Source organism: Pogona vitticeps, chromosome 3 (assembly GCF_051106095.1).
Source record: "Pogona vitticeps strain Pit_001003342236 chromosome 3, PviZW2.1, whole genome shotgun sequence".
NCBI classification, from domain to species: Eukaryota; Metazoa; Chordata; class Lepidosauria; order Squamata; family Agamidae; genus Pogona; species Pogona vitticeps.
The window spans coordinates 99,678,095-99,703,568 of NC_135785.1; the positions used below are offsets into that span (position 1 = coordinate 99,678,095).

Here is a 25,474-nt window from a genome sequence, read left to right on the forward strand (position 1 = left end):
ATTTTTGGCCCTCATCTTTCCTGGTCAAAACACCTGGACTCAGCAAGGCTTAAAGCCGCCCATGCCATCCAAGCCCTCCTACACTTTACAAGGTCTAAAGGAGGCAACTTGGTTCCCCCCGCTACTGAAATTTTTGCCAAGAAACTGATTCCCCAAATGACCTTTGGGGCCGAAATCTGGGGATACACAAACATTTCGACCCTAGACGCCGCACAGAACACCTTCATTCGCTCCATCTTGTGTGTCCCGCGGAGTACTCCAGCCTCCTTACTTAGGGCAGAAGTAGGCCTTATCTCTGTAGCTGCCACCTGCCACTCAGCACTAGTCCGGTACTGGCATAAACTGTCCCAAATGAATGATACCAGTTTACCTAAGATCTGCCTTAGAGAACAACTGGCCAACCCCTCTCTTAAATCCTGGGTGAGTGCTGTGAAACAAATAACTGACTCCTATGGCATCGACTTAGATTCTTTAACCGCTCTTCCGCCCAAATGTGTGAAAGCTAGTCTCAAGGATACAATTCGCCTTTTTCATATCAGAAGTGACCTTTGCATCATCTCTAGCTCGCCCTATTCCTCTTCACTCCCACTCTATAAGTCAACTTTTGTCATGAAAAACTATTTGACCTGGATAACTACATTTGCCCTTCGCAAGGCCTTTACCGCTCTACGTTTTCAATGTATGCCTTCAAGAGTGTTAGAGGGCAGACACGAGAATCTGCCCTATCACCTAAGAATCTGTCCTTGCCACCTTGGAGAAGTCGAAGACATCACTCACTACCTTTTGAGATGTCCATATTACCACTCCCCTAGATCAAGGTTTTTGGCAAGTTCTCTGACTTCCATCCAAGACAGACCTAATCTCGCCCAGGTCTGTTGGCTCCTGGCTGACATTAACGCCAATACCACCTTAAACGTGGCAAACTTTGCCTTGGCTGCAATTAACATTCGAGCTCGCTTGTTCCCTGTACATTTGTCTCTTTGATTCCTGCTTACGCCTTATTGTATTTTCTTTTTTAATTAACTATCTCACCTGCTGCTTATTATTTTATTTTAACGTATTTTAATGACTTATAGTTGATAAATAAACACTTCCTATTGCAGTGACTCTTTTCTCTTTACACATATCCAGATTTTGACCACAGTTACTTTAACTTTTCTCTCTCTTCTGCAGCTGCTACTCCTCTTTAAATAGATGTCCTGGTTCATCTACCAAATGAAGCTGGGGAAAAGACAAATGGGCATGACAGATCCCCTTTAAGACAAGCTTCTAAAGAAGCTGCACACAGATATTAATGGAAAGAAAGGAGGCAGAGAAATTAAAATGAACAAGTGAAAGGGAAGAGAAATTGCTTCGGTTATGAAAAACGAATGAGGATTAATGAGGTAGGGGAAAAACCAACAGCTGTGAGATAGTTTAAAGCAATAGAGAAGACACACCAAACCAATACCATTAAAAAAGAGAGCAAGAAATGAGAGAAACATGGTGAAGAAAAAGTCAAGGTCAGAGAGATAGCTTACACCAAACTTAAGAGGGGGAAAATGAAAGCCAAAGATGGGCATTCCACATGCAACCTCTCTTACAAACAGGGTTGTTCTGAAGCAGTCCTTCTTATGATGTATCCGTATTTCTTTCTGTACGGCAGATGCTTGGCAGCCAAAAGGTTACCCAAAATATTATTCTACCAGAGAGGAAGGATGTGATCAGGTACCCACACATTGCTATTCCATGCACAGAAGCAAACCAGCCTGGGAAATGAATCTAATCCTAGAAATGGGGAGCCTCTTCCACTACGCTAGAGGGCACTGGAGGAATGTAGAGGGGCACTGGGCAGGTTGTGTCTCCTACAGCTCACTTCTCTGCCTGGTACCTACTTGTTGTCTGTTCAAACAGTGCATGTCAGATGAGCAGAGCAACTCCTGGGCATATATTACGTCCACTGGCATATTTGCCTAGTTTTGTTTCTATGCTTGCTTGCTCTTTTAGGACGGTCTTACTGGCAGTGTGAAACATCGGGCAAAGGTGGTTAGGCTAAACAGAGGGACAAAAAGCACCACTATCACTACTTCGGGAGGATGGAAACAACTAAATGGGGAAAGAACACCTGGGGCAACAGCTGCCACCCCTCACCATCTTTTTCCTAGTTTGCAGAGCCAGTCCTGCCTGTGAAGCAATATACTGCTCACACCAACGCCAAAAGATTCAAGGCATCAAAAGGGCCAAAGACACAACAGCCGGAAATCATGCTGAAATAAATAAAGGAGTCCAATATCATCAAGGCAAGGGAAAGTGCCATGCAAATAAAGACACATAACTATCAGGCGATTCTGCTGGTTTGATACAATGAGGGTTGAAGTTCTCCTTAATAGCACTAGCTACAGTATATGTTTAAAAAGCAACAACAATGATGTTCCAACCCTTAATTGTGTTGAAATTTTCAAAAAATGTTCAAGAACCCATATTCTGAAAGATTTCAAGTCTTCGATTCATTTAAGCCTCCGGCTGATCCAATGTAGAAATTATATTTATCAGATGACAATCTTATATATAAAATAGAGGACATCCAAGATCTTTAATTACCAAATACAGCTGCCATGGTAGGTAAAGCCAGTAGTCCGTCCTTATAAAACTCTGTGTTTTCAACAGCAGCTGGCCAGATGTTAAAAGCCGGTTGAGCTAAAGTCAGCCATCCCAGTTTGTTCCCAGGTTCTGGTAATCAGAAACACGAACCTTCTGAATGTGGTAGATTAATTCCTCGCTCTCAAGGCTATTCACTTCAGAGAGATTCACCATCTATTAATTAATCCTTTATTAAAGTCACATGTCTGAAGCAGTGAATTCCATAGATCCCCATCCTGTCACACAGAATTTGGTCACTATCATGTCCATGTGTTCCTTTTAAGCATCCCAAGCTGTCTCTATTGCACTGTGTCCTCAAGTTATTATTATGAGTTTTATTTATATGCTGCATTTCTCCCAACAAGGGACCCAAAGCAGCTCACAACATTAAAATCCACACAATTAAAAACACAGTAAGTTAAATATTAAAAGATAAAGTAAACAATATATGATTTTAAAATGCAATTAAACGATTAAAATATGAAAACATAAAAAAAAAGATTTAAATTTCTGCTGAAATGGGGTTCAGGGATTGAGTTATAATTTTTAAAAGCCTGCCTGAAGAGATGGGCTCTTTAGCTTTTTTTCAAAAGGATAAAAAGGAAGGGGCCATCTTAATCTCCCGAAAGAGAGCGTTCCATAGCCTGGGAGCTGCCATAGAGAAGGTCCTTTCTCCCGTGTCCCCATCAGCTGTGCTTGTGCTGGCAATGGGACTGAGAGGAGGGGCTCCTCTGCTGATCCTAATCGCCAAGAAGGCACATATAGGGAGATACAGTCCTTCAGGTAGCCTGGACCCAAGCTGTATAGGGCTTTATAGGTAATGACCAGCACTTTGAATTTGGCCCGGAAACAGACTGGTAGCCAGCGCAGTTCTTGTAACAGGTGCATTATATGCTCCTTGTAGCTGGCCCCAGTCAGTAGTCTGTCTACAGAGTTTTGCACCAGCTGAAGTTTCTGAACCATCTTCAAAGGCAGCCCCACATAAAGTGCATTACAGTAGTCAAAACTGGATGTAACTAAGGCATGTGTCACTGTAGCCAAATCCAACATCTCAAGGAACGGGTGCAGCTGGCACACCAGCTTTAGCTGTGCAAATGCACTCCTGCCCACCCCCAAGACCTGGCATCCAAGCTTAGGGATGAATCCAGGGATACACCCAAGCTGTGGACCTAAGTTTTCAGGGGGAGTGTAACCCGATCCAGCACAGGGAGTATCCCTATTCCCTCATCTGCCTTCCGACTAACCAGGAGCACCTCTGTCTGGATTAAGTTTCAGTTTGTTTGCCCTCATGCAGCCCATTACTGATGCCAAGCACTGGTTTAGAGTCAAGAGAGCTTCCCTGGAATTAGGTGGAAAGGAGAGTTGGGTGTCATCCACATACTGGTGACACCAAACCCCAAAACTCTGGACAACCTCTCCCAGCGGTTTCATGTAGATGTTAAAAAGCATGGGTGACAAACCAGAACCCTGAGGAACGCCACAGGCCAATGGTCAGGGGGTTGAGCAGGAGTCACCCAGCACCACTTTCTGAGTTCTCCCCTCCAGGAAGGACTGGAGCCACTGTAAGACAGTGCCTCAAAGTCCCATCCCAGAGAGATGTCCCAGAAAGATACCATGGTCGATTGTATCGAAAGCTGCTGAGAGGTCTAGCAGAACCAACAGGGACACACTCCCTCTGTCCAGTTCCCGGGGGTGTAAGTCATCCACCAAGGCAACCAAAGCTTTCTTTGACCAAAGTTCTATTATTTTACCTAGGAATCCAACGTGTGATAGAGCTGGTTGAATTAATGGGCTACATGCTATTCTACTGACATAAACAGATCTTATAAGTGCCAAATGATGTTTGTGGAAAGGTATACATTATGCAATCTGCATAGGTCTACAATCATAAAGTGGACCAGTATGTGCTAAATCCAACTGTTAATCCCACTAAATGAACGCAACTCATTCAATCAGTAAAGTACATTAATTTGGGGAGTCTTATCTAACTAGCATTAACAATTACCTTTAACCCTATATACTGTATGACATGCTAGGCTCGTGACAACAGCTCTACTTTTTTTATGAGTCCCAAAGCAAAATGTGGATGTTTATTAGTCCTCCTTTGATTGTACATGAATGTCAGTGTTATTCTACATGACAGGTCACAGGTGTTTCAAGCTTAAATTAGGCATAAGCCTATAGATGATAAAATTAAAAGAAGTACTGGGATCTCACAGAAACACTACATTAGATCACAATGAGCAACTGAAGTTTTGGTAAAAGCCATCTCTGTAACATGAACGGCCACTGTCCTTTCTGCCACAAAGCTCTGCTTGATAGGAGGAACACAGACACATGGAACCAAACATCATCTGCAAGAGATGAACAAAAAACCATTGCTAATGGCGGGCATTCAGGTGAGGTGAGGTGTTCAGCAAGGTACCACAGACACTGGTCATAGCTCTAAAAGCAATTAAAGGCTTGATTAATGATCCAGAAGAATAAAAACCCATAATAATACATTTATTAATGGCACTATATGTGAACATTTTGTTGCACCATGCAAATAACTGGACACACAATAGAAATGGGATGTTTAAAAAGACAGCTGAATGATTTGTGGAAATAATCCAGACCATCCCCCTCCCAAAATGAAGGCACAGAAAATAGCCTTTTTAGGAAAGGGACTGACTCATGAAGGAAAGCATGGAAGTGCAAAATCATATTGCACACCTCATCAAAAAGAAACTGTGTTGAAATAATAGGGATTGTGCAGAGGCAGCCCTTGAACTACAAACAAGCATGCAAGGAAGCAGGCTTCTGGATACAACTGGATAGCCTAGATATAACAGCATCACAGTTATGGACTTTGACCCCACTTCCCAGCCAGTCATGGCCTCTATAGCAGCTTGCAATATAAAATATATGAAGAAAATTAATGTTTTGCACGTTAAACTGGATAAATAGTAGCATGATGACACAGAGAGAAAACCATCAGCTTCACTAACAAGTAAAGGCCTTTTCTTTAAAAATAAAAATAAAAAAAATGTTGTTGAGCAAAAAAACAACAGAAATGACAGGACAAAAATACAATTTTTCCCATGAGGATTTTTCTACTGCGAACCCAATATACACTGAATTCCCATGCAGTTTGCAAATACCTTAGGACACACCCTATAAAATATTATTAATTTCAATCCATCGAGATAAGGATTCAGTGTTATACTTATAAAGGAGGAAGATTGGAAAAATAATTATATACTCCAAACCAGTACCTCTTGTAGAGTTCCTTTATTCCTAATTTCACACCAATGATGCTGCAGCCACAGTAATGTGGTGTTCACATTTGAGGATGTGAATTGAACTAAATGATACGAGACATATTTATAACTGGAAAAGGAGGGATTAAGAGATTGAATCCATTTGTGTCTTCAGGACAGTGCAGAGTTGCAATCTGGATCTTTGTCTCTTGATGTTTCAGATTTAAGTGGTTTATAATATACTATTAAATATTTTAATGCAAAAGGAAAAATATTTGCAATTCACGTTTTATTTAGCTTACATCAAAAAAATTATTATATTGCACCCTCCGCCTCTCAAATTGTTTAACTTTGAGCATTGAGCTTCCTGTTGGAAGAGAAGACACAAGTGTCACAGATATGAGCTAAGAATTAAAATGCTGATGAAGACAGCAAATAAATGAATGAAACTGAAATACATGGAAGGTAATTGTGTAATCATAGTTTGCATACCCCTAAAAATATTGATGTAATTTACAACTACAAGAGATCTTTAATTACTAAGGAAGGCTCTCATTACTGAGAAATTCAGGAAAAAGCTATAAAGTAGACTGAAAATATTTTAAATTGGATCTCACAAGGCGACTAAGAGTGTTGAAAACATATGCTATAACTATTACTGCCATAAATAATGATAAAAGAAATGTAACAGTGGGTGAAATCTGGAACTGTTTTACTCTCTCACTACTCTTCATACACTTACTGCAAAGTTGGAGGCAGTTGTGTGCCTACCATACATTTTACAGAAGTGTCTACTCTGATTAGATAGGCAGTATAACCTTTTGTGAGGCAGACACAACTATGCATAAAACGTATTTTGTTTCATTTGTGTGTGTGTGTGAGAGAGAGAGAGATTAAATCAAATAGAGGAAAATGGGTTACATCTCAGTCAACTGCACATTGACTTTAAAACTACTGTGAGTCAACAAGCTTCAAACAGTATGCCTTGGACAGGTGTGGGAAGGTATAGTCCACTCCCTATAGCCCTTTGCAATCTGCAATCTCTTTTCTGAGAACCCTTAAAGTAGCTGAGCTGAGAGACGTAGCAGGACTGTTTTCTCTGGGCATTGTCCCTTGCTCTCTTGGACATCACAACCAGGGAGGCAGTTGGAGTGCATGTCTGCAGGGCTTTAGGCACAACTCTAAATAATTTCTCACTTTTTAAAAAGCAGGTTTTGTAAGACTTCATAACCTCTGTGGATTGTGTTTTTGGTTTTATTATAGTCATTTCAAAATGGGTGTTTTGCTTGTCGTGGCTAATTATCATTATTTTAATTAACTGCATGAATAGTACCTGTTGACCCACTTTGGAAGGAACTTTACTTGAGGAAAAAAAAGGAGTATAGTCTTTGAATAAAACTTCAAAATATTTCCACTCTCTTTTGTTTGAAACCTATCAATATGAGATGATAGCATTCAAGAAGGTGACAACGCTGGAAGAGTAAGGAAAATAAATACAATATGAACTACACCACTGACATATTGTTATCTGCTGGACTATTTCATGTCAAGTTTTTAATTAATATCATGATAGTAATCTCTAATTTTAATAAATTGTTACAAAACAAAACAATAATAAAATCTGGCTGTAGGAAGAAAGGTGTAATTTTAATAGAAATTGTTGCATCTTGCTGCATTGAATGTGTTTTGGTGTTGCATGTGTTTTGGTACTGCATTGATCCTTTTAGTATTGTATACTCATTGTTACCAACTTAAATATGTCTTTTCATTGTTGTAAGCTGCCTTGGATCCTTTTTAATGAGAAAGGTGCATTAAAATATTTTAATAAATAAAATAATACAACAACGCATTAAAATGTACACATGATTTAAAATAATAATACTGACTTTCTTCACTGAACATAACAGTACTACGTGTTCCTGAGTCTTTTTCACATATACGTACTTCCTTGCCAATTGGTATCATTCTTGGTTGCATGTGTGTTATGTGCCAAAAAGTGAGAATCGATTTATAATGAGCCTAAAAAGATTTCCAAGGTAAGTGAGATACTAAAGAATGGTTCTGACAATGCCAACCCCATCCACCCCAACAGTTTCCATGGTGGAGCAGGGATTCAAATCCAGATCTCCTGACTCCTAGTCTGTCACTCAATTCACTACCCTACACTGGGTCATTAGTTGTTGCCTGGCCAGGTCTACCCCACACATTAAAGAAAGCTAATTAATTTCACACAATACATATTGCAAGGCTCTCAGAAGGGGGGGGGAGTAAATATGGACTGCAACACTGTACTGTGTTGATTTATGAGGACTGCCCACTCTAGCTGGATGAATGACCATAAAATGACATTATTAGTCAGCATGAAAGAGGAGCGGTAGAGGAGTTGAATGCGCAGGTATTTTCAAAGGAATAAGAATCAGAACCCAAAGAAACTGATTGGACTCAAATCTCTCACAACTGCTGCTGGGAAATTACTATTCATTTCAATAATTTTCACAGAAGCAAAGAACTGCTGCAATGCACATTGGAGTACAGCAGTGCTCAACTGACTGCATCTCACAATGCTTTAGAAGAAGTGACTCGTGTTTATAGCAGGTTATACATTGAAGGCAACTAATTATATGTTGCTTTACTATGAAGTTGGATGTATTTCCTCCTTTGTGCTTTTCCCTATACGCAGGCATTCTTGGGCCTTAAGTGCCACCTGTTGGAAACAAATTATGTTTCAAGCTCTCTCCTGTACTCAGTTCTGCATGTGTCTGGTAAATTCTTAATGCAGAAAGCAGCAGTCCTGCACTAGTCGTGCTCTTTGAAGAAGAAAATCTTTGAGGACCTGCTAAATCCCTACATATATTCTCTAGACACTTCAACTCTATGGCAAGAAAAAGTTGGCACTCTCCCAGCCCCCTCACCTCTAACTTTTTTTTAAAAAAATGCAGGTGTATGGAAGATTTACTTCAAGAAATTTTGCACTTCATTAGATTGTACTTCAAGGTACAGAACAATTAATTAGACTATGCTGAATCAGTTAGCAGGCTACCATAATTAACTTCACAGTTTCACTATATTGTACTTGAGACAAGCTGATTGAGAGAGAGAACTGCATAATGTTTATTTTGTGTATTCTATTCCCAAATACCTGCCATGACAAGAAACAGATGTTCATAAAATGTCACTGTCCTGATGTTCCGATTTGTAAGCACCCAACAATTAAAAATGAGGAAAATATGATACATGACATTAGCAAAAATATGCTGTTGACATTAGCAATAATATGCTGTTGACGGAAAAAATAGGTATTGCTTTATTGAAGCCTATTTCAACACAAAGCATCCCTCAGCAGAATTGTTAATACAGTATTATTGTGCCCATAACTTGAAATCATACAACCTTATTTTTTCCTTGAAATACTCATGGTAAATGTGGGCACTCAAGTAAAAAAAATGAAAAGGTTGATTAAATTCTCACTTCCAAATAATGTTAACACTGAAAATTTATAAATATTCTCCTTTAGAATAGCAAGTACATAATGTCCCCATTTTAAAACAAACTTAATGATATTTGATCATTTTTGATGCAACACTTGGCCTGCAATCCTGATACACTGAGAACTACTTCAGAATGGCATGCTTGTAGTTGTGTGTTCCAAAATAATATGAATATACCAAGGTAGTAATTTAACTACTACTATCAAATGTTCAAAGAAATTTTATAATACTGTAGCAGGATAAAACAAGGCATATTTAATCCCACATTTAAACTATGAATTAAAATTATTAAATAGAGTTAATAATATTGGACAAAACACTAAATACAACATAGGTATATTCACTAGAAATTAAATAGTGTTAATTCCCTGAAGTCTTACTTTCTGAGCACAAGTTCTTCTAGTGTTTTAGCACAGTTAAAATGAGACATAATTGCAGAGGTTTAACAAGCAAACATAATTGCTAGTCTTCAGGGTCAGTTCATCAGTATGAAAATTGATTGTTTCCAGATTCTCACTTCAGTCTAACAAAGCTCTGGGTCTCTGCAGCTCAGACGATCCTTGGGCACACTAAAACAAGACTTAATTTGTTCAGCAGCGGTTTTAACTTTCCAGTTAGGACAATCAGCATTAGAAAGCTACAATTTCACCACCATCCCTTTCTTTTTTCCAGATTCGTTAGATCCCCTCCCATTTTACGTTGGCATCAACACTTGTAACTCCTTGGTACAGAACAAAGGGCTTACCGGTCTCACAGAAAACGTTTCCAATCAGCTCAATGTTCTGTAAAATACAGGACTGAACAAAACATTTCCGCCCAGACGGAGAGATAATGCGAGGCTCAAAGCTGGGTAGAGGAGCTGGAGCTGTCCGTGGTGCTGAAAACATCTAAACGCCGCTCCCTTCCTCTTACCAAGGCTGGCTACCACCCAAACCAACCCGATGTCTCGTATTTACTTACCATTAGCTCATTTTGAGAGACAGGTTATTCATTATGGTTCTTAAGCAAGAAATATAGCATGTGAACTACAACAAGTTTTTGCATCAGCCGAGAAATTTTAAAAAGAAGCCCCGAGGAGGCACGCTTCATTTTTTATTCCCTCTTGCCCTACCCACCCCGACAGGCAGTCCAATAATTCACAAAAGGGTTTCGCGCCACTAGTTCGTGATCATGGCTTCGCAAGGAACGACCGTCCCTGGCGGCTCCGAGGGGCCAGATCCGGACTCGATGAGCTCAGGCTAATTCTGCTTCTACTCGCCCTCTTCTTGGAAGGCGAACGGGGTTGAAGGCGGCTGCCCCTCCTCCCTTCCCAGCCCTTTCAACAGGCAAAATGCTTTGGACAGCACAGATCTCTTATTAAGGAGGGTTTCCCCTTCGTAAGGTGTGACCCTCCTCCTCCCGTTTTGTTCTTTTGTTCTCAAAGGGCAGAAGAAGAGAAGGGTGGATGGGAAGGAGCTGTTCACACCTGAACCGGCGCACCATCGGGAGTGGGTGGAGGGCGAGGACAGGGTGGCAACAAAGAGCCATACACCGGGAGGGGAGATTAATGTGGTACCAACATCCTTGGGGGAGGGGTAAGGTGGGGAGGGGAAAATGGCAAGAGCAGCACGCAATTTGGTTCCAGCGAAGCTCAAGCCCTCAGACTCGCCTCTCCCGCCCCCACGGGCCGCTCAAGCCCCCCGGACCCTTCCACTCACCATCCCTATCGCAGAGCTGGATGGCCTCCAAGCTAAGGTTCTTGATGACATCCTCGCAGGGACTGGTGGGGCTGCTCATATGATGATCCAGGCGAGGCACCTCCATTGTTGTTCTCCCCCCCTTTTCTTTCTAGCCTTTCAAAGGTCGACCTGCCTCTAGCTCGCTCTGTCTTCCTCCGCTTTGAAAATCGGTGCTCTCGGGGAGGGGGAAAGGAAGATGGGTCGTGGGGAGAGGAAGCACTCTTTGCGATCGCGGCGGCAGCGGCGGCGGCGGCGCGATCTGTCTGCTCTGCTCTGTCTGCGCTGCCTCCCTGTCCCTTTCTCCTTGCCTCTCCAGGCTGGGCTGCAGAACTACTGGGTGCAGCAAGAGGCAGGCGCGCGCTCCCTGCCCTCCCCGGGACTGACTGGCAGGCGGGCGGGCGCGGATTGGAAGGCGGGCACCGGTTGAGGGAGGGAGGAAGGGAAGGAGAGAAAGAGCAGGCTGCCCGTCACTGCAATGGAGCGGAAAGTAGGGGGGAGGAGGGGCGGCGGAGGGACAGCCGCCGCCGCTCACATTCGGCACCCGAGCAGACAGGGGAGGTAGGGGGGAGTCGCCCTTTAAAGGGGCCACACGCTGCTCCTGCTGCTGAGTCAAGCCCAGCACGCTTGCACCAACATTATTCCCCCTTCCTCCCGTCTTCCTCCCCCGCCCCCTTCATGTAACGCAATGCCATCCCATGCAGTTGCCTCCAGGCAGCTTCCTCTGCCACTGGAAGAAGCCGCGGTGGCCGTCGGCTCGTGGCTCCCTCCCCCCCACGCCCCTCATTATGTAATGGGCTTATCAGCGAATTAAAAGCTGCAGCCCCAGCAGCTACAAATAAGGTTCTAAGTAGTCCTCCAGCCAACCCACACGCACACGTTTAGTCACACACACACACACACACACGTTTTCGCGCTCTCTCTCACACACACGCTCTCGCTCACTCGCTCTTCTCACACACGCACGAGCATTCTTTTTCATACACATGCTTTCTCTCGCGCGGGCGCGAGCGCCCGCCCGCACACACATACACATACCACTTTCATTTCCCGCCTTTTTCGCAGCTATAATTATAACGCCCTTATTAGGAATGTGCCTAGAAGGGGCTACTTAGTCTCCCTCTCAGCCATTTAAAAATCCAAGAAGCCGAACTATTTTCATACTTCTTTGTTCGAGGGGAGGTAGAACATAAAAACTATATGAAATTAGTTCACCAAAAAGGGGTTCCTAACACGCTTAAAATAACGTCCTATAATCATTTCTTTCCCCAGTACACTAAAAGGATAGGAAGAACGAGTTAACGAATGCTAAATGTAAACATTTGGGAAGAATATATAAGGAATACTAAACTCTTACTTGCTGTCTTAATTATTGAAATGAATTAACTAGTTCAGCAACAGCACCTTGTTGTAATAATGTGATGTTATAATATTGCTATCATACATCAAAACTTCCTGTGGCTATTCATAATACTTATCTTCTGGAGTTTTTGATTGATTTACAAGCGTTTATGAATGTAAATATCAAAATGGTATAATATATATAGGGATTTTAAAAAAAGGATTTTCAAGATTTTGTAGGTATAAGGTAGTCAGTTGGACATGGTTCACCAAGGACCATGCAGTTAGCCCAGCCCTACACAAGTAGCGTGCAACCCTATCAGTCACATCTGCTCTGGGCAATCTCAGCTTGCCTGTTGCCTAGGTGGCAGAGTGGGGATTTGAAACCCTGGCCCCTGGTTTTACATCCAGGCAATCCTGCCCACTGAGTTATAGCATTCCTACCACCACCACAAGAACCTGACAAAAGCAAAACAAACAAACAAACCCCCCAGGTGTAAACATCAATGAATTATGACCAAATGTCCGAGTAAGTATTCCTACACAATTGCTCTCCATATCTCAAAGCTTGAATTCTGAAAGAGTTGTAATGTCCTTGCTCTGTTGAATAATATCATTTATTCTTCCAATGCTGCAATAATAATCATTTAGTCACCATAAAAGCACAGAAAACACATTTCTTTTAACTGTTGATTAATATTCAAGAAACAGGTAAATAATGTAGCAACAGATGTTCATCTGCAAAACTCAGACATTGGTCCACTGCAAAGTTGAATGATTATGATATGCATGAGGGGAAGGGGGAGTAAGTGGGGGAAAGAGGGAGGGAGGGAGGGAGAATCCAGTCTTACCCCACTCTCAAATGGATAAGAGTCCCTGGCATGCCCTCCTCCAATCGGTCCCTCTGGTTGAATTAATGCAATTTTTAAAATAAAAATCTATCTTCATTTTATGAAATAATAATGCATCCATTTTTTAAACCTACGAAACAAACATTTATTTAAAATGTGCTATTCTTGCACTATCTGGAAATGTTTCATACTGGCCAGTAGGTCACAGAAAACTGGGTTTGGTGGTATAGGACAGCATGACTTTGAGATGCATTTAGATTGTCAACATGTTTACGTTAGAGTTTTCTCAAGACATTTCTACATGCACTCTCTTTAACACACACAATGTGAGACACCAAATGCTGGAGCACAGTCAATTCTGCAGGAGGTCATACAAGGGAGCAAAGAAGATGGAAAAACTGTAGCAGATGCTGCTGGTGAACAATTATTCCTATACAGTACACCATAATTGGCCAGGTTGGTTATAGCTTTCCAGAATTTCCACCAAGTGAAGAGCTGCATGTTTTCTAGCCCTGGAACACAATAATGTCTGCATGCATGGAGGAGTAGGGAATAAAAAGATGCTCACACAGAGTAGATGTCTGAGATATGTCAGATTACGTCAATGGATGTAAGAACAGGAAGTGTAATGGAAAAGGTTCTAGCTGGACTGGTCAGTAATTTATTAATGCATTACATTTTAACCCCACCTTTCAATTAAAAATAGGACTCTAGATTGTTGACAAGCATCTAAAAATAATCTGAATAACAATCATTCTTAAAACAACCTGTTATATGAGGGGGTGCTGATAGGTATTGAGCCTTTCCCAGAAAAAAATTGAGCTAGGAAGCTGTAACTACTACACTATTCTACATATTCCCCCAGGAAGCCAATGCACTTGCGACATCTGTCCTGCAGCTTCTTAAGTCCCTGCAAATAAAATTCTTCCGACTGCTGGTGTAACCACTCATTTGCAGCATTAGTTGCCTCCAGAACACTCCCAAATCGTTGTCCATTTAGGTGTTTTTCGAGTTTGGGGAACAGATAATAGTCAGAAGGAGCCAGGTCGGGAGAATAGGGTGGATGGGGCATCACTTGAAAGCCTAAGGAAGTCAGTTTTGCCATTGTTTCACCTGCAGTGTGTGACGAGGCGTTGTCATATAACAGGATGACACCTTTGGAGAGCTTTCCTCAAAGTTTTTCCTTGATGTTTTGCCTCGGTTTCGTCAATAAAGCACAGTAATATTTTGCATTGATGGTTGCAACCTGTTGGAGGTAGTCCACCAGCAGAACTCCCTTCTTATCCCAAAAACCTGTTGCATTTGCTTCTGCACCAACTTTTGCATTCGGAACTTCTTTGGCTTGGGGGAACCACTGTGCCTCCATTCCTTATACTGTTCCTTTGTCTTAGGATCTTAACAGTAGATCCATGTCTCATCACCAGTTACCAGCTTGCCCAGGAAATCTGACTCATTTCTTGCAAAATGTTCCAAAACAGCCACCGATGACTCCACACATTTCCTCTTTTGTTCGGTTGTCAAAGGTTTGGGGATCCACTTTGGTGCCAGCTTTCTCATTTCCAAGTCGTTGTGGATAATGGCACCAACTCTCTCACGTGATATTCTCAGATATATAGCAATACTTTTGGCTGACATTCAGCGGTCCTCCATGATCATGTCATGGATGGCTTTCACATTTGCAGGCACAGAGACAGAAACAGGCCTCACTTTCAGCACCAAAATTGGCAGTTTTAAAATTGACAACCCAACATTTAACTGTTGCATATGAAGGGCCACTGTCACCCATAGTTTGTGACATTTCATCATGGATCTGCTTTGCACCTTTCCCTTGGAGAAACAGGAACTTGACTATGGTCCTATGCTCTTCCACCTTGAACTTTTCTGGAGGTGCTGCCATGTTCACTTTGGACCAGTTAAAATAATAGGTAGTTGATTTTTGCACCATTGAATACAGACAAAATGGCCAGTACACCCTGCAATTTATAGCTTCATGGTTCAATTTTTTTTTTTGGGAAAGGCTCAATGCAGCACCCCCTCGTAAAAACCATTTAAAACCAAGACTGAAAAGAAATCCCTCCACCCTTGCTAAAAGCAAGAAGGGTGAGATGAAAAATGCATTCCATAATCTAGGAGCACCATGGGAGAACACTTTCTCCTGCCTGTGTATCAAACAGGTCTCTGAAGGATATATTTTTTTAATTTGTTAAAAAAAATTAGTTACCAGTTTCCGTGGTCACGTGGCCAGCACAACTAGACACAGAACACTGTTACCTTCCCACCATGGTGGTAACTATCTATCTACTCACATTTGCATGCTTTTGAACTGCTAGGTTGGCAGGAGCTGGGACAAGTGACGGGAGCTCACTCCATTGTGTGGATTTGATCTTACAACTGCTGGTCTTCCAACCTTGCAGCCCAGAGGCTTCTGCAGTTTAACCCACAGAGCCACCACGTCCCTTTTGCATTCCTTCTTACATGCATATTATTTCCATATTGATGTGTCCATCATGATTTTCCACACTTATCATTTGGGGTATCTCCGTAAATTTATTTTGTTGGATATTTTTAGTTGTTCTATATCTTGACTGCGTTTCTGTTTGACATTATGTTGGAGGTGATTCATGAGTCTATATTTTTCATAGTGTGTCTTCTTTATCAGGGATGATTTACAAGATAGAAAGTTTTAGGCAAGCCTGGAAATGCAGCACCGTGGAAATGGTTGTGTTTGACTTAGGACAACTCTGAATACAGCAGCTGTTTGCCAAAAGCAATTTGTCTGAGCCTGATGGCTAGTGGATATGTACTAGGTTAACCATTACTTCTGCCATCTGGCTGAATTCATCGGAGTCCTTCAATCATCATTCCTCATAGAAGAAGGAAAAACATTGGAGCTATCGCCTAATGACTTGGAGTCAAGTAGATGCATTACTTTCATTGATAATATTATATCTTAATTTGAGGTAATCTGAAAGGGACATTTTGTGTTTGATATGTGAAGGATATTTCCTTTTGAAAGTAAACACACAGCCATTTAATAAAAAGTTGTGTTCTTGTTTGTTTTGAACTTTATTTATACTGGGAATAAGCAGCTAGAATAAGGGACGTGGCAGCGCTGCCGGTTAAACCACAGAAGCCTCTGTACTGCAAGGTTGGAAAACTAGTAGTCGTAAGATCAAATCATGTGACAGAGTGAGCTTCCGCCACTTGTCCCAGCTCCTGTAAACCTAGCAGTTCGAAAGCCTGCAAATGCGGGTAGATAAATAGGTACTAGCACGGTGGGAAGGTAACGGTGTTCCGTGTCTAATCGCGCTGGCCACGTGACCACAGAAACTGTCTTTGGACAAACGCTGGCTCTACGGCTTGGAAACAGGGATGAGCACTGCCCCCTAGAGTTGGACACGACTAGAATAAATGTCAAGGGGAAACTTTACCTTTAAGAAGGAATGCAGTTTATATATTGTGTTGTAAAGCTATGTTATGTGTATGGACTGCCAGAAAATTTATTGTGAGAAGAGGCCAAGCCACTTTTTGTGTTCAGTTTGTTTTTAATTTTTTTAGAAAAGATCTCTCTTTTTTGCTGTTATTACTGTTGTTAGACCTACTACCAGCACCAGCACCATTATTGATACTGGTGCTATTGCTTGGTTTTGGGGAAAATGCATTAGAATTCCAAGAATAAGAGTGTGGATACAGAAACATGTATACAGAGCCATGAGCTCAGAATTTATACACAGAGAAATGCTTACAGTATTTTCATTCCTCTTGATTATAGTCCAATAAATATAAACTGAACATGATCATTCTATATGGCTTACTAGAGTAAAAGCAAGATAAAGGGAACTTCACCCCTAGATTGGTGTTTAAATTCTGATCAGGATTTAATTACTTCTGGAAAACTATTTACCAGCCATCCAGGGGTGCCTCTCATATGAATCGGTCTCAGTCCCTTTTGTAGAAAATAGTAATTCACCTTCCAGTAAATACATTTGGCATCCTTTGCCTTAAGTTCTTCCATTAGGACTCAATTTGGATTGGTACTTTAAAAATTATTACCTTTCTCTTACTTGGTCCAGTCTTGTTGAAATTACCATGTAGTCTCTAGATGAAAATAGGGGATAATATTCCCCAAAGGGGATAAAAGTTCCAGGGATTGACTTAAATAGAATCATATTCCTTGTGAAGAGACAGCATTAGAAATGCATATTAGTTTTGCAATATGTTCATTTACACATTTGCATGGGGGGGAAAATAGCTGGACACCAAATGGGACATTACTAGTCTTTAAAATAACATCAGTTCCTAAAAAGCAGGGTTGCATCTTAACAGACAAATACAAACTTTAGGTAGTTTCACTTTCTCTTTCACTGGCTATAATATAGAATTTGTTTGTTTCTTTGTTTGTTTGTTCATTACATTCTTATCCTGCCCTTCGAGTGACAAAAAACTACTGTGGGCAGCTAACAGCAATAAAAATAATTACCAATCACCTTCAAGCACATGAATATTAAAAATAACAAAGAAAAAAACAAAACCCAGAGGCAACCGCAAATCAAATTTAACATCAAACTCATGGATCCACAAGAGTGTCATGGGGGAAATGTTCCTAAAGGCCTCCTCAAAAAACACAGATTTAACATGTTTTCTGAAAGTCAGAAGGGAGGGAGCATGGCAGATATCTGCAGGCAATGTATCCCATAGTGTTGCAGCCACCATTGAAAAAGTCTGGTTCCTGGTGATAGTTTTCCAAGCCTCTATAGAGGTGGCCACAAAGACAAGGAGATGATATTAAAGACAGATGTTCCAACTCCTTCCATCCTTCCTGAGCAAGTAAGGTGTGTTTAATGGCTACAGGCCATTGGCCATTAAATATAACAGAGCAAGGGACCAAGCAACAGAAAACCCTACAGGCCTGATAATTTCTTTATTGGGAAGTTGGCACAAACAACTGGATTCCTATTGTGGTGGGAGAGATTACCAAAAGCACCTTCCTGGAAGGAGAAATTCCTTGGCTGGTTCCCAGTTGAGATTAAAAGTGGAGGGAGCAACCATGCAGTGCATTCCAGAGAAACTAGTTTATTCTGCTGGTGGATACAGGCAGATATATGCCCTGATACAAACCCTCATCCTCTCTTGTCCCAACTTTTATACCCTTCTGGTCACTGGGCTGATTCTTTACATTTGTCTTTCCGACCAATTATGGTGACTTCTCCAGTTCTGTAAGAGGGAGTTTTGATATGATACAATAGGTAATTTCATTATTAGTCCTGTTTAAATGACTGCTCAGATGGAGACATGCACATTCTATTTTGGGTCTTCATTTTGGTGATTCTCTATAGGCGATCCTTTGTTCCACTAACAAAACATGTTAGGGTTACATAGGCATTTCCTTAATTAAGGTGCTAAAGCAATAAACTAAAAGCATGGTCAGGCCTGTCTGACAAGTTTAGGTCTTCCCAGAAACAGAGTCTGGTTAAGATTTTTACCTGACACCATCATTTCTATTGAATTGTTCTGGGATTCGCTTCTGACTGGATGCCAGCAACATCCCTCTTTCCTTGAAGTTGCCTATATTTCTATACAAGAGTTTGTCAACAGCAATAATTCATCTCAGTAAAACACCAAAATACAGGAGTTTCAAGACAGATAAACCAAAGTATAGAACACCGACATATCCACTCGGATCTCTAGATGGGAAGCAAATATTAACCCCTTTCAAAGCCACAGCTGGAGAAAGAATAATAGTGTAATCCATATTTCAATTTCCTTAGTCACTTCTGTTGCCATTGCCTCAGGAAAAAGGAGAGAAGAGAGTGTTAAAAACTCCCCCACTTTTTTTTTGTCCCTTCTATTTCAGATTTTTGAACTATGAAATATATTTGGGGAAAGGGAGAATAAAAATAATTGGAGTGAAAATGTTAAAAAGTTGGAGGAAATGGAGGATGAGTCATGAATGAGATACACTGATGAGCTCTAGCCTGAAAAGATAGACACTGAGTCAATGGAGAAGGTGAGAAAAACTAAGAAATAAATGAAGCAATATATATATATAGAATACTTGTAGGCAAGAATTGAAAGGTATGGGACTGGGTGGGGAAGAGATTTAATTTAAGCACTGGCAGTGATTAATTACATTCATATGAAAGAGGGGGGGGGTTAAAGGAAATTGGAAAAAATCAGTGCAGTACCGACCACCTCAAAAGAACATTTAAAATGTTCTTTTAACACAGGAATGGTGAATGTACCATAAGTCATCATCAGAGAAACAGAAGGTACTCCATATGTACTTGGATTCTAACTCCCATCATCCACTAGCCATTGTAACCCAAGGAATATGGGAGCTCTCAGCATAGGGAAGGCCATGTTGGGTTTGACTGCTGTGTAAAGCAATTAGGAACCTCTAAGAATCAAAATATGACCCTTTCAACTCAGCACTAATATGGCAGAATAGCCATAGAATGAAATGTGCATTTCTAAGAGCTATGTACTTAAACCTCTAGCCCTGGATAAATCAAATTGTCAGGTTCAGTTCTTCACCCATTATAAAACATTATTTGCATCCTAACTATAGGAACCCAATGTGATGTAGTGGATATACAGTGATGGACTAAGACTCTGGAGACCAGGGTTCAAATCCCCATTTAGCCATGGAAGCTCACTAGGGGAGTGGAACTGGTAAAAGAAGTCCTTAAATATCTCATTTGCCTTGACAGCCCTGTTAGGGTCCCTATGATCTGGTTCTGGCTTTAGAGCATATAATAGCAACAAACTATAAAGAGGCTAGATAGCTCAGTGGTTTGGGTACAAGGCTGCACAGCCAGAGGTTGGAGGTTTGATTCTTCACTCTGCCTCTGAGTAGAGCCAACCCGTGTGGCTTTGGGCAAGCGGCACAGCCCCAGGGTGCCCCCGAAAGAAGGGAATGTTGAACCACTTCTGAGAACTCACTACTTTCAAACCTCCCGGAAAAGTTTGCCATGAGTCGGAATTGACATGATGGCACACAACTATTAATTATTATTAACTATTAATATTTTGCAAATGTTGGAAATTCCTATTAGCAACAAACTGAAACAAGTTATCACCAATCTTTATGAATCATCAAGTAGCCTTGTCTAAATAACAATGAGAATGTAATCTATGGGTTTTTTAAAAAAATATCCTCTTCATCTGCCTTTACATTCTCAATCTTATTAAAGATGTAAACCAGAAATGTATATGTATAAGTATAATGACTTATACTTACAACAGCTATGTACAAAGAACTGTATAATATGCTTTTGAATTGTGTATAATTTATGGCAAAATAAAGTGAACCAGGATATACAAGGCAAGAAGAATGTTAATTTCTCTGACTAGGGCGATAATCCCTCATGACCAAGAGTCACACCTGGGAAATCTGTTTGCTATTATACTCAGCAGACTCTTATTTCAGAACCTCATAGCATATGTTAATTAAATATTCAGTCCCTTAATGGGCATTTAAGATTACAGTCCTGCACACAGTTTGCACAGGTAAACCCCATAGGTTTTGCCTCACAACAAGAAGGCGGTTTCAGATGCAGTAGCTTTGTAGCATTTGCCATGCCAATGGTAGATCATCATACAGTAGATGTCTGACAGAGTGTTTAAGTATGTGCCAGCAGTTGGGCAAGCTTTCACTAGGGCTTAATACATTTTGGACAATGACTGGTGCTGTTCCTTCTCAACTTACCCATATCATTTTTCATCCTTATACCCATTCATCTTTTCAATAAAACTGTCTTCCATTATTCTTTATTTGAAAGGTTTCTGGTAGCCGGGGAAAACAATACTCAGTCGGTAAAGCCTCAAGCTGCATAACTCACACAGGAATTGGCTAAGGATGTTACAACCTCGAATGTTGTGGTGCTGTATCGAAGGCTGCAGTCCCACAAGAGAAACACTCCCCATCTTTCTTGCATCTTCTGCTTCTTGTATATTCACATGTTGTGGTCACCTGGCATATAGCCTATGATAGTGGTTCATACATATTTTAACTGTTCCACTTTTTGGGGTTGAATTAGATGTGGTACGTTTGCCTACACCCCTCAAGCAGAACATATTTCCTTCCTTTTCTTGTGCCTTTCTCTGCCCCCTCACCCCTTTTTAAAATTTTGGGTGTAACGTTGTTGTGTCAGCAAAATGACCTTGCTGGCCACATACTGATCTGGGCCATTTCTTCCTATTTCCATGCTTCTGTACCCTCTGTGGGGAGAACCCACACTGCAGTGGCAGTAAAAAGACAGTACGATGAATAATGCTCCGTATTTGACAGAAGTATATCAATACACTGACATTCCCATTTGAAAATTAATTTAAAAAAATTAAGGAAGTTGAACAACAGTGGGTGCAATAGGTGGGAGTGCATGCCAGATGCATAGGATATTCATCAGTTTTGAAGTACACAATGGGATGTCGTTTGTACTGCATGATGAAATGCAGAAAAAAAACAGCAGTAGCCTCCTAGTGGGCTGGATTTGATGCAGAGATAGCACGAAGGGGGAACAAAAGAATCAATAATGGCCTTGTGTTGTGTGAACAAAAAAAAGAGGGTCAAAATTCATGAGGAGCAACTCGGAAACATTTTGCTGGTGTGACTGTGGCCTCAGTTCAATTTTTATGTGCCTAAAATACTGTGCAGCAATGTCTTTCTAACAAAAATGTCTGAGATACACTTTTGAATATTCCAAAAGAATACTGAAGTCAACATGTAATCAGAATGTCTCCTTCTTGATGGATTACACCTGACTGTTTTTAGCAAGAATGTCACATATTGTGGATATGGAGAAATATTTGTTATTGTTTAGTCGTTTAGTCGCGTCCGACTCTTCATGACCCCATGGACCAGAGCATGCCAGGCCTTGCTGTTTTCCACTGCCTCCCAGAGTTGGATCAAATTCATGTTGGTAGCTTTGATGACACTGTCCAACCATCTCATCCTATGTCGTCCCCTTCTCCTCTTGCCTTCACATTTTCTCAAAATCAGGGTCTTTTCCAGGGAGTCTTCTCTTCTCATGAGATGGCCAAAGTATTGGAGCCTCAGCTTCAGGATCTGTCCTTCCAGTGAGTACTCAGGGTTGATTTCCTTCAGAATGGATAGGTTTGTTCCCTTTGCAGTCCAGGGGACTCTCAAGAGCCTCCTCCAGCACCACAATTCAAAAGCATCAATTCTTCAGCGGTCAGCTTTCTTTATGGTCCAGCTCTCACTTCCATACATCACTACAGGAAAAACCATAGCTTTGACTATTCAGACCTTTGTTGGCAAGGTGGTATCTTTGCTTTTTAAGATGCTGACTAGGTTTGTCATCGCTTTCCTCCCAAGAAACAGGTGTCTTTTAATTTCGTGGCTGCTGTCACCATCTGCATTGAACATGGAGCCCAAGAAAGTAAATATATAATATTATATAAATAGGAGGCCAGCCAATGGCAATTTCTTTTAGAGCCAATACAAAAGAACTGTGTCCATGTTTTCAGTATAACAATATTAGTCTTCCATATTTTCACCATCAAATATACAAATATTTATATTTTTTCATGAGGCGGGCAGTAGCTGTTAGTTGCACAAGAAAGCAACAGCAAACCGTTGTGGCACCTGAAGGCTAATGCATTTTATTTGGTTTAGCTTTTGCAGACAATAGCTTATTTTGAATATTTACATACAATATTTTAATGCACCCCACAGTGGCACCGTTTCACACACAGTGGTGCCTCCCAAGACGAGCGCCCCGTTTAAGGACGAAATCGCATTACGACGAAGTTTTTGCGATCGCAAAAGCGATTTCAAAACGATGTTTCCTATGGCGGAATTTCACTTTGCGATGATCGGTTCCCTGCTTCGGGAACCGATTCTCGCAAAATGATGTTTTTCAGCCAGCTGATCGGTTGTTTCAAAATGGCCACCAGGTAAAAAAAATGGCTCCCCACTCTTTTCTGGGATGGATTCCTCGCTGCACGGGCAGCAAAAATGTCCGTGCTATGGAGGATCTTTGCTGGACAGTGAATTTCAAGCCCATAGGAATGCATTAATCGGGTTTTAATGCATTTCTATGGGCTTTTTAATTTCGCTTTACGATGTTTTCGTTCTACAGCGATTTCGCTGGAACGAATTAACATCATAATGCGAGGCACCACTGTATTTACTTTTCATAGGTACATATAAATGTGAAATGTAAATATTCATTTGGGACTCCATATGCAGCATGGAACTATGCAGAATAGAATCAAAACTCACCACCGCATGTACATACCATGACAATTATCTAATCTGCAGGATGTACCAAGTCTTGAGGCCATTTGTCTATGGCATGTTGCAGCATCACTGTATCATCTGAAATACATTATTCTCATCTATATGGAGACAAATTGGTGTCCACTTTAAAATATGATATTTTAGATCAGCAGTTCCCAACCTTGGGTCCCCAGATGTTCTCGGTCTGCAACTCCCAGAAATCTTGTCCAGCAGAGCTAGCAGTGAAGGCTTCTGGGAATTTTAGTCTAGGAATATTTGAGGACCCAAGGTTGGGAACCACTGTTTTAGACATATCTCATTTCCCATTACATATATCAAGTGTGGAAGTCAAGGTCTGGGATTGAGCTAGGAATCAGAATAAACCTAGTCTCTTTCTTGCTCAGTGTGAACATACTGGGAACTTGAAAACTTTTCAGTTCCCCAAATTTCACTTGGAGTCCCACCTCACCTTTCTTCACATCACTTTGTCAGATTTTAGAGGTTTTTTTCGGCATTTAAATATCTACATATTTCCCCAAATGAATGTATTTTTATTTATATGTTTCCTAATGTATGTACTGTGCACACTTTTGCCTTATTGACTAATATGTGCTGGTGTGTATTTTTCAACCATATTCATGTTTTGCCATTCACACTTCTAAAATCTATACATGATTCTGGGCATATACAGCATACCTGCAAACCTCACAAATGTATGAGGTTCCTGGGTAAGGTATGCTTTGTCTTGCAATCTTGGGAGGTATGAAATAGGTAGTTTCATCAAGAATCTCCAAACTATCAATTTCTTTTCCATGCCTATTTGAAAGGTGCTTAGAAATGTCAACTTTTATCACATTATATGGTATGAGCTATCACAGTTCTTTGCCAGTCTGGGCAGTTCACTTGTAATCTTTTCCTTTGATTAAGAGGTTGTTGTTGGTAGATAAGCTGAAACTGTTATCTTTCAGGCCACAGATTCAGGACTTCAGGCTAAGCTCTCAGGAAGATGTGAAGTGGCTGCCCAGAGTGATATGCATCTCCTAATGCAACAAAATCAATTCAGAAGCATCTCTAGTAATGGGAAGGGATTGTTTGTTGTTGTTTAGTCATTAATTCGTGTCTGACTCTTCATGACCTCATGGACCAGAGCATGCCAGGCCCTCCTGCCTTCCACTGCTTCCCAGAGTTGGGTCAAATGCACGTTGGTAGCTTTGGTGACACTGTCCAACCATCTCGACCTCTGTCGTCTCCTTTTCCTTTTGCCTTCACACTTTCCCATCATCAGGGTCTTTCCCAGGGAATCTTCTCTTCTCATGAGATGGCCAAAGTATTGAAGCCTCAGTTTCAGGATCTGTCCTTCCAGTGAGCACTCAGGGTAGATTTCTTTCAAAAGAGACAGATTTGACCTCTTTGCAGTCCAGGGGACTCTCAAGAGTCTCCTCCAGCACCACAATTCCAAAGCATCAATTCTTTGGTGGTCAGCCTTCTTTATGGTCCAGCTCTCACTTCCATATATTGCTACTGGAAAAACTATAGCTTTGATGATGCGGATCTTTGTTGGCAAGGTGATGTCTCTGCTTTTTAAGATGCTGTCTAGGCTTGTCATCACTTTCCTCCCAAGAAGCAGATGTCTTTTAATTTTGTAGCTGCTGTCTCCATCTGCAGTGATCATGGAGCCCAAGAAAGTAAAATCTGTCACTGCCTCCATATCTTCCCCTTTTAATTCCCAGGAGGTGATGGGACCAGTGGCCACAATCTTAGTTTTATTTGATGTTGAGCTTAAAGCCATTTTTTGCACTCTCCTCTTTCACCCTCATTAAGAGGTTCTTTAAGTCCTCCAAATATGAACTATTTGAACATTGGGATTCCTTTATCTTACACTAATGACTGCAGATTGTTTTTGGCTTTCCTGTAATCATTATCTGTGTATAATGATGTAGGGGGAACCTACTTTATTCATTCTGCTCTTCTAAAG

The 25,474-nt window shown here is 41.1% G+C and overlaps 1 protein-coding gene across 8 annotated transcripts in view; it reads right to left on the reverse strand.

Annotated features, from left to right (window-relative positions):
• PHYHIPL (phytanoyl-CoA 2-hydroxylase interacting protein like) overlaps positions 1 to 25,474 on the reverse strand; it is a 118,818-nt gene that overhangs the window by 74,886 nt on the left and 18,458 nt on the right. Inside the window, exon 1 of one of the 8 annotated variants that reach the window (XM_020802262.3) lies at positions 11,047 to 11,452. The exons of 5 other annotated variants lie outside the window; for them this stretch is intronic. In XM_020802262.3, coding sequence (XP_020657921.1) covers positions 11,047 to 11,152 — 106 coding nt within the window. In that variant the 5' untranslated portion in view covers positions 11,153 to 11,452. Of the gene's footprint in view, positions 1 to 10,094; positions 10,832 to 11,046; positions 11,453 to 25,474 lie in introns of those variants that run through there. 2 more of the 8 variants (XM_072995128.2, XM_072995132.2) reach the window with 2 other exon arrangements.